Source organism: Phyllopteryx taeniolatus, chromosome 11 (genome assembly GCF_024500385.1).
Source record: "Phyllopteryx taeniolatus isolate TA_2022b chromosome 11, UOR_Ptae_1.2, whole genome shotgun sequence".
Taxonomy (NCBI): domain Eukaryota; kingdom Metazoa; phylum Chordata; class Actinopteri; order Syngnathiformes; family Syngnathidae; genus Phyllopteryx; species Phyllopteryx taeniolatus.
The window spans coordinates 582,784-592,239 of record NC_084512.1 but is presented as its reverse complement, the minus strand read 5'-3'; the positions used below and the strand labels follow the sequence as shown (position 1 = coordinate 592,239).

The window sequence follows — 9,456 nt, the reverse complement described above, 5'->3', positions numbered from 1 at the left end:
CGAGCACAAAATTTCACAAACAGACAACGAAGACCGAGACATGCTTTTTAACGTTTTTTTGACAGATTTCAAAGTCACTGTTAGATATATAGTGTTATTTCCGTCTGTTTTTAATGTAGTACATTTACACAGGAAGTATGTTTACAGCACTAACCACAAAAAAGAAAATAGGTCCACATTGTTACAATTCATCATTTCCAATTAATAAAAAAAATGTAGGTAAAAAATTCTCTTTGGGGCATTAATAATGTAATCAAAATCAAATTTACAGCTGCAATCGCCAGCTACTTGGTGGCTGGAAGCATCAACGGCGTCTGTTGTCACTGAAACCTTAAAACACATTTAATTAATAACTGATCAATATAGAGGCTAATTATAGGGCTTTGGTTCACAACACAATAACTGTTTGCTCCCAAAAACCTTTGAAGCCGCGGAGATTATATTTTGGGCACATATGTGACTAAATTGGTTGGAGAAAAATATTACTTAATTATCCTGTGATTGGCGGGCGACCGGTTCACGGTGTACTCCGCCTCCCGCCCGAAGATAGCTGGGATGGGCTCCAGCAGCCCGCGACCCGAGTGAGGATAAGTGGTAAAGACAATGGATGGATGGATGGATTACTTAATTATTTAAAGGTAGAGTGACTCTCTAAAAGGGACTTAGTATAAAAGGTTAGGTTAATTTAATTAAGAAAAAAAAACACCTTGGTTTTGTCAAGCCAGTGTCCAGAAAAGGCCCCATTGACAACTACTTCTGTTCGAACCAGTTTTGACCACCCCCTTTCCTCTGATTGGTTGTCTCCGTGTAAAAGACCCAAACCCTCACTACTTGTGAGAGCACACGTGTTTGCTATGTTGACAGCGCTGGCTCGGGAGTGGAGAGGTAGGCGGCGATCTTCGCTCGTGACGTATATAAGCTTGAGAAATTCGAATGACCTGATTTCAGGCCTCTTGGCAGAAAATGTTCTGTAACTTAGGAATGCGTGGACAATTTTAATTCATATTTCATGATTACTGACTTCCACTACCCATCCTGCTCTCTTCCCCTTCTGTCCATGTCTTTCTTGTCCTGTGTTATCGTACATTGTCCTGTTCTTCCCTCACAGGGTGTAACACTACTACTGCCTTGTACAATACTCAAATCCAATGTGATGCTGGATAATGCGTATAATGACTGGTTTTGGTTCTTACAACTAGTGTCGTCTTTTTTTGTTTATTTTTTTGCTGTCATCTCCTTTGGCAGCACGGTGGATGCCTGGTTAACGCATCCACCTCACATTTCTGAGGACCCGGGTTCAAATCCGGCCTCGGCTGTGTGGAGTTTGCATGTTTTCCCCGTGCTTGTGTGGGTTTTCTCCGGGTACTCCGGTTTAGGTTAATTATAGACTCTAAATTGCTCGTAGGTGTGAATCTGAGTGTGAATGGTTGTTTGTTTCGATGTGCCCTGCGGTTGTCTGGCGACCAGTTCAGTTCAGGGTTCTTGCCCGAAGATAGCTGGGATAGGCTCCAGCACGCCCACGCCCCGCGTGAGAAGAAGCGGTACGGAAAATGGATGGATGGATCTCCTTTTTCCTTCTGTCACTCCCCTTTAAAACCTCGTTCTATTCAACTGATATTTTCAATAAATATCCATCATAATACAAAGAACCATAGTGGCAGTAAAAAAAAAAAAAAATACATTGTTGCACAGTAAAAGTGCAAAAAGGGATACAGATTCTCCATTTTGCTTGACCTAAAAGCTGAACATGAAAGGTTTGAAAAAATAATAATAAGAAGAAGAAAATGATATTAAAGTAGTCTTGAAAATATCTGGGACAGGTTGATTTGGCTTATATTTATCTCTTGGCTCTCTCCACTTTCTAATCATTATTCTCGTCAATGAAATTTCAAGTTGAATAGGTCTTATACAATGCACCTTGGCTGAAATGTTTCATATTTCATATCCATCTTGAGGTCCGTATGATTCCTAGACTGCGACACAAATGGCTTTATTCTGTGATATCCTTGAGACTCACGTCCAGTAGATGTCGCTCCATTGTTACTGTCTCCTCTGTCTACTGTCTACTCTGTGTCCTGCTTACATGTTGTACATGCTGTAGTTAGGAATATCAATAGCTGTCTATGTCTTTTACTCACAACTTTTGGTTTTAGTTTTTTTTTTGTGTTAATATATCGTCAGTGCAGGTTGTGCTCTGTGCAGTGCCTCCTTGCTCGTTTTCATTGTGCGGCAACTGCGTAGTTAGTGCACATGAGCGCCTGATGCTTACCAAGGGACTTTACCACAGTACTGCGTAGTAACTGTATGGAGGGGATGCCACAGGGGGGTCCAGGCATAGTGTTAAGGGGGCACTGCCCCCTCTGCAACCTCCACCCAGAACCGCCACGGCACACTGATTGAGAATCACTGATATGCCATGCTATGCTAGTTACGTTACGTTACGTTATACCCATCCATCCATTTTGTACAGCCTGCCGCTTATCCTCAGGATTAGTTGGAACCTATCAGAGCTGACTTGACGAGGTACAGAGCACGAATAGACAACCATTCACACTAGAATTCACGCCTCTGGATAATTTACACTTTAGAGTCTTCAATTAACCTAAAAAGCATGTTTTTAGAATGTGAGAGGAAGCTGGCGTACCCACTGAAACCCCACACAAGCAAACTCACAGAGGAAGGCAGGAACCCAAATTCTAAACCAACCTTAGCACTGTGAGCCGGATGTGCACACTACTGGTCCAGTGTGTAGCCTTACATCATATTACATATTATACACACACTCACACAGTCACCTATGGTCAATTTCGAGTTCAGTTAAATGAACTTGCATGTTTTTGGAATGTGGGAGGAAGTCAAATAGCTGAAGATAACCCACACAAACCTGGGGAGAACATAAGAACCTCTCAACAGTGAAGCAGTCGTGCTAACCCCTTTTCCACCTTGCTACCTGTATCATATTAATTTAGATTATATTATATGAAATATAAAGGTAAAGAGGGAGCTAAGCCGAAAGGTGAAGCTCTCAATTTACCGGTCGATCTACGTTCCTACCCTCACTTATGGTCACGAGCTGTGGGTCGTGACCCAAAGAACAAGATCCCGGGCTCTCCCTTAGAAATAGGGTGAGAAGCTCGGTCATCCGGGAGGATCTCAGAGAAGAGTCGCTGCTCCTCCACATCGACAGGAGCCAGATGAGGTGGCTGGGGCATCTGATTCGGATGCCTCCCGGACACCTCCCTGGTGAGGTGTTCCGGGCATGTCCCACCGGGAGGAGACCCCGGGGACGACCCAGGACACGCTGGAGAGACTACGTCCTTCGGCTGGCCTGGGAATGCCTCGGGATCCCCCCGGAAGAGCTGGATGAAGTGGCTGGGGAGAGGGAAGTCTGGGCGTCCCTGCTAAAGCTACTGCCCCCGCGACCCGACCTCGAAATATAAAATAATAACACGTAATTTATGTTTTTTCTACTGTTAAATTTTCATATGAAGTACAAAATTACATTACATTATACTTATCCATGTTTCCAGTGCTGTTTTATTTTGTTGAAATTGGCACAGTTTCAAGGATGTGACATTGAAGGAGCTGCTTAAAAAGGTGTCGAGCTGCAGCTCAGGGCCTCTCTCCACCAAAGCCACTTCTGCTGAGGATCTCTTGGACTCAAAAATGGACTGGGTTCTTCTGTGCCTTTATGTGTTTTTTTTCATGGGCCTGAGTATTTTAGCTTTTAAGGTAAGATTACGAAAGTCAATACAGCAGCTCCCGTGCCTGCCATCGCTCCCTTTCATCGGGAGTCTGCTGAGCCTACGAAGTGTATATCCGCCTCACGTGCTTTTCAAGAAACTACAGGAGAAATATGGTCAAACCTATTCACTGATGATGGGCTCGCACAGAGTCATCATTGTCAACCAGTACTCACATGCAAAAGAAGTACTGCTGAAGAAGGGCAAGATATTTGCAGGGAGACCAAGAACAGTGCGTAGACTTTGTCTTCTTATGTTCATGACCCCCTTTGAAAAATCATTTTGATTGCAGTTTCTTCCTTCCACACATTCACAATCTGATATTCCTCTCTGTGGAATTAAGGTAACCACAGATGTGCTGACCAGAGATGGGAAAGACATTGCTTTTGGAGACTACAGTGCTACCTGGAAGTTCCACAGGAAACTTGTCCATGGAGCGCTCCACATGTTTGGACAAGGATCTGCCTCAATTGAGAAGATCAGTGAGTACTGTTTTATATATAAAAACCTTAGTCGCATCAATTTATGATCAGTCTTTTCTATTTTCTTATCTTTGTGCTATAAAACATCACCCGACACTGCTTAAAAATGTATTGTATCCACAATTAAAAACAGTCCATGTTGTATAGCCACCATAGGGAGAAAATATTGAGACACTTGGCTATTACATCATCCCAAATTGAGAACAAAGAAAATGGAATCGGTTTCCCTCTTTGCAGCTTTAACTTTCAGTCTTCTTATGCACTGCAATATACACTATACTGTATGGTGACACCATATTCCACCATCTTATCTGGCAAACTCAAAACATACATTCTCATTTATTTAACATTTTTGATACAGTTTCCATTCATGTGGAGGTGTACCTTTTGTGGGTGGTGTAGTTGAGTGTGAACTTAAAAAGTATTTTTTTTAACAGACATTACTTAAGCCGGAGCAAATGTCATCGTTGGAGGCTGCGTGCATTTTACATTTCAAACAAGTGACTGAGTGTTTACTTGTGTAAAGAATCAAGCAGTTCTATCAAATGTTCCCATTAATAAAAGACGGCTCTCATGCATTCTCCTCCTCCTCCTTCTCAGTCTGCTCACAGGCACAGTCTCTTTGCTCCATCATGTCAGAAAAATCTGCTGCTGAGGATTCTGTGGACTTTTCTCCCGATCTGACGCGGGTTGTCACCAACGTCATCTGTTCACTCTGTTTCAACTCCACATACTCCATTGGAGACCCTGAGTTTGAGGCCCTACTTCTTTACAGCCAGGGGATCGTGGACACTGTTGCCAAAGACAGCCTGGTGGATATTTTCCCATGGTTACAGGTCAGCAAAAATATTATGAGTTATGCGGCGTACATGGGTTTAAAATGCTCGTGAGAAATACACACCTGCCACCATTTGAAGTGCCTCTTATTGACAAATGAAGAAAACCAGAGATATCTGTACTAAACAGCCATTACCAGACTCAGAATCAGAATCAGCGTTATTTGCCAAATATGTAAAAAACACACAAGGAATTTGTCTCTCACTAGAGCCACTCTAGTACGACAACAGACAGTCAATTGACAGAGAATACTTTTGAGACATAAAGACATAGAAAACAAAGTCATTGAGCAATAAAAGGTTACCAGTAATGTGGTAATTTTATTTTATTTTTTTGACAATGTGCAAAAAGATGCAGAGCCCTCTAGCAATTAGAGCAGTTTGAAATGTCTAATTGAACAATAGTCTGGTGTAATGACCATTGTGCAAAGGGCGCAGAGAAATCAGAAAATTTGTGCAGTTTAAAGTGACTAGTAGTCCGATAATCTGGGACAATCTCAATTGTGCAAATGTTGCAGATGCTACTCAGGCACATGAGAGGCCAGTATGGGTCAACAACAGATATGCAAATAGTGCAGCGTGGCGAGACGACTACAGTGAGTGCACGAGTAATGTACAGTATAATTATGTATAATGTGACAACAAACTCAAGACAAAAAATTGTCACCATGTTGCAATGGAATTGTAAATTAACTGTTTAAGAAGTTAATGGCAAGAGGGAAGAAGCTGTTGGAATGTCTGCTTGTTTTAGTTTGCATTGATCGGCAGCCTACCTGAGGGAAGGAGCTGGAAGAGGTGATGACCAGGATGTGGAGGGTCCAATAGGATTTTGCAGCGTCCAGGTCCTCAAGGGTGGGTGGGTACCGACAATCTTTTCAGTCGTTATAATTGTGCGTTGCAGTTTGTCCTTTTTTGTAGCAGCACCAAACCAGACTGTGATGCAAGAACACAGGACTGATTCGATGACTGCTGTGTAGAACTGCCTCAACAGCTCTTGTGGCAGGCCATGCTTTCTCAGAAGCCGCAGCAAGTACATCCTCTGCTGGGCCTTATTGAGGATGGAGTTCATGTTGATCTCCCACTTGAAGTTCTGAGAGACTGTAATTCCCAGGAACTTGAAGGTCTCGACTGTTGACACGAGGGAGTTGGACAGTGTGAGGGGCAGCTGTGGCGAAGGATGCCTCTTGAAGTCCACGAGTATCTCTACAGTCTTGAGCGTGTTCAGCTCCAGGTTGTGTCGACCGCACCACAGCTCCAGCCGCTCCACTTCCTATCGATATACGCAGACTCGTCACCGTCTTTGATAAGGCCGATGACTGTGGTGTCGTCTGCAGACTTCAGGTGTTTGACAGCCGGCTGCGTTGAGGTGCAGTCGTTCGTGTAGAGAGAGAAGAGAGAGAGAATACTTGCCAGAAATTCCAGCAGCTCCCTCAATGTTGCTGTTGGCCTATTGGCAGCCTCCCTGGCCAGTTTTCTTGTCATCTTTTCATTAATGTTGGCGGGACGTCCTGTTCTTGGCAATGTTGGTGTGCCATATTTTCTCCACTTGGAAATTCTTTTGTACTCTTCTCCTGACTGGTACCTTTGAACAATGAGATCCCTCTGATGCTGTGAAAACTCTCTGTGGACGATGACTACAAAAATGTAAGGCAAAGCATATCAGAACATCCTAAATGTAGTTAGGGTTAATTAGAAGCTCAGTAAATGGTGGCGGGTGTGTGCTGACTTGAATTTAACATGAGTTTGAATGTCATGGGTTCATGATGACTGCAGCTACATTACTATGAGTGTGATGTATGATACAGTGTGTGTATGTATGTGTGTGTGTGTGTATATATATATATATATATATATATATATATATATATATGGCGGCACGGTGGACGACGTGTTAGCACATCCGGCTTACCGTACGAATCCGGCATTGCCTGCGTGGCTTTTCTCCGGTTTCCTCCCACAACCCAAAAACATGCATGGGAGGTTAAGTGCAGACTCTAAATTGCCCGTAGGTGTGTGTGTGAATGCTTGTTTGTTTATATGTGCCCTGCGATTGGCTGGCGACCAGTTCAGGGTGTACTCCATCTCTCACCCAGACTCGGCTGGGATAGGCGCCAGCATCCCCACGACCCTCGTGAGGATAAGCAGTACGGAAAATGGATGGATGGCTATATATATAGTGCCAGCAGAAAGTATTCGCACCCCTTCACGTTTTCCACATTTTATGTTACAGACATATTCTAAAACTGATTTGAGTATAGTTTTATTTAAAAAAAAACAAAAAAAAAACAAAGTCTACATAAAATATCCCATAATGACAAACTAGAAACATATTTTCAGACATTTGTGTAAATTTATAAAAAATGTAAACATTCAAACATAATGGGTACAAAGTATTCCTTTGCTGTGACACTCAAACTTTACGCTCAGATCCATCTGATTTCCACTGATCATCCTTGAGATGCTTCTACAACTTGAATGGAGTCCACCTGTGGTAAATTCAGTTGATTGGACATCATTTGGAATGGCACACACCTGTCTATATAAGCCTTGAGAGGATCTGCAGAGAAGAATGGGAGTAAATGCCGCAAGACAGGTGTGCAGAGACGTACCCAAGACGACTTGAGGCTGTGATTGCTACCAAAGGTGCTTCAACAAAATATTCAGCCAAGGGTGTGAATACATTTTTGTCGGCACGGTAGTCGACTGGTTCGCAATTCTGCTTCACAGTTCTGAGGACCGGGGTTCAAAACCCGGCCCCGCCTGTGTGGAGTTTGCATGTTCTCCCCGTACTGGGTGGGTTTTCTCCGGGTTTCCTCCCACATCCCAAAAACATGCATGGTAGGTTGATTGAATGCTCGAAATTGTGTGAATGTTTATTTTTATGTGCCCTGTGATTTTCTGGCGACCAGTTCAGGGTGTACCCCGCCTCCCGCCCGAAGATAGCTGGGATAGGCTCCAGCACGACCCTAGTGAGGATAAGTGGTACAGAAAATGGATGGGTGGATGTTTACATATTTGATAAATTTGCACAACTGTCTGAAAATATGTTTTTACTTTGTCATTATGGGATATTTTATGTAGATTTTTTTTTTTTTAAAGAAAACTATACTCAAATCAGCTTTAGAATAACGCAATAGCAAAAATGTGGAAAATGTGAAGGGGTGTGAATACTTTCTGGTGGCACTGTATATGGCGGCACAGTGATGACTGGTTAACACATCTGCCTCACAGTTCTGAGGTCCCGGGTTCAAATCCGGCCTCGCCTCTGGGGAGTTTGCATGTTCTCCACGTGCCTACACGGGTTTTCTCCAGGTAGTCCGGTTTCCTCCCACATTCCAAAAGCATGCATGGTAGATTAATTGGAAACTCTAAACTCCGCCCAGCTATCATCGGGCAGGAGGTTGGGTACACCCTGAACTGGTTGCCAGCCAATCACATACAAACAAACAACCATTCACACTCACATTCACACTTACGGGCAATTTAGAGTTGTCAATTAACCTACCATACATGTTTTTGGGATGTGGGAGGAAATCGGAGTGCCCGGAGAAAAACCACGCAGGCACGGGGAAAACATGCAAACTCCACACAGGCGGGGCAGGGGATTGAACCCCGGTCCTCAGAACTGTGAGGCAGACGCTCTCACCAGTCACTCACCGTGCCGCCTTTATTACAGCAAACAATCAAAAAAGACATTTCCAAAGCAGTTGTGTTTTCCTGCTTGGCAATCATTTCAATAATCAGTAACATTTTACATTGATGTCCACACACTGCTAACAAAAAGTTAAGGAGATTCGGCTTAGCAGTGAAATTTAAGGATGAACCTAAAATATACTAAAACCTTTACAGGTGAACCTAATTTGACCTTCTCTAAACCTTTGAACGCACATTTGCAACTGTTCAGTGTTTCAGTAATTAAATTGGTCTGAATGTTTGTTTTTCTAAATGTATCCGCATGACTGTCAACCAGTCCACTGTGTACCTCTTGCCCAAACTTAGCTGAGATAGGCCTCAGCTCACCCTTGACCCCGAACAAGATAAGGGTAGCAAATAAATGAATGAATTAGATGTCATATCATTTGTAAGTCCAAAACAGTTGTTTAAGAATATGACTGTTCTGTATTTAATAGTTTTCATTCCACATTTCAATAACACACTGTTTTGGTTTTCAGGTTTTTCCTAATGCAGACCTCCGTCTCCTGAAACAATCTGTTTCAATCCGAGACAAACTTCTGCATAAGAAATATGAGGAACACAAGGTACAGTAGATGTCTTACCATGTCGGTACTATAGAGCAAAAAATCAATGATTTTATCTGAGATGCACTTTTGTTAGCAAAAAAGTATTTTCTGTACACACACCTTTTAATATAATCTAACAGGTTGGGGTAAACTA

At 42.9% G+C, this 9,456-nt stretch overlaps 1 protein-coding gene across 1 annotated transcript in view; it reads left to right on the top strand.

Moving 5' to 3' along the window:
* The first annotated feature begins 36 nt into the window (after positions 1-36).
* LOC133485558 (steroid 17-alpha-hydroxylase/17,20 lyase) overlaps positions 37-9,456 on the top strand; it is a 29,293-nt gene continuing 19,873 nt past the window's right edge. The window contains exons 1-4 of the mRNA XM_061789455.1: positions 37-3,975; positions 4,087-4,225; positions 4,826-5,061; positions 9,234-9,320. Of these exons, the coding sequence (XP_061645439.1) occupies positions 3,667-3,975; positions 4,087-4,225; positions 4,826-5,061; positions 9,234-9,320 (771 nt within the window). The 5' untranslated portion in view covers positions 37-3,666. The remainder of the gene's footprint in view (positions 3,976-4,086; positions 4,226-4,825; positions 5,062-9,233; positions 9,321-9,456) is intronic.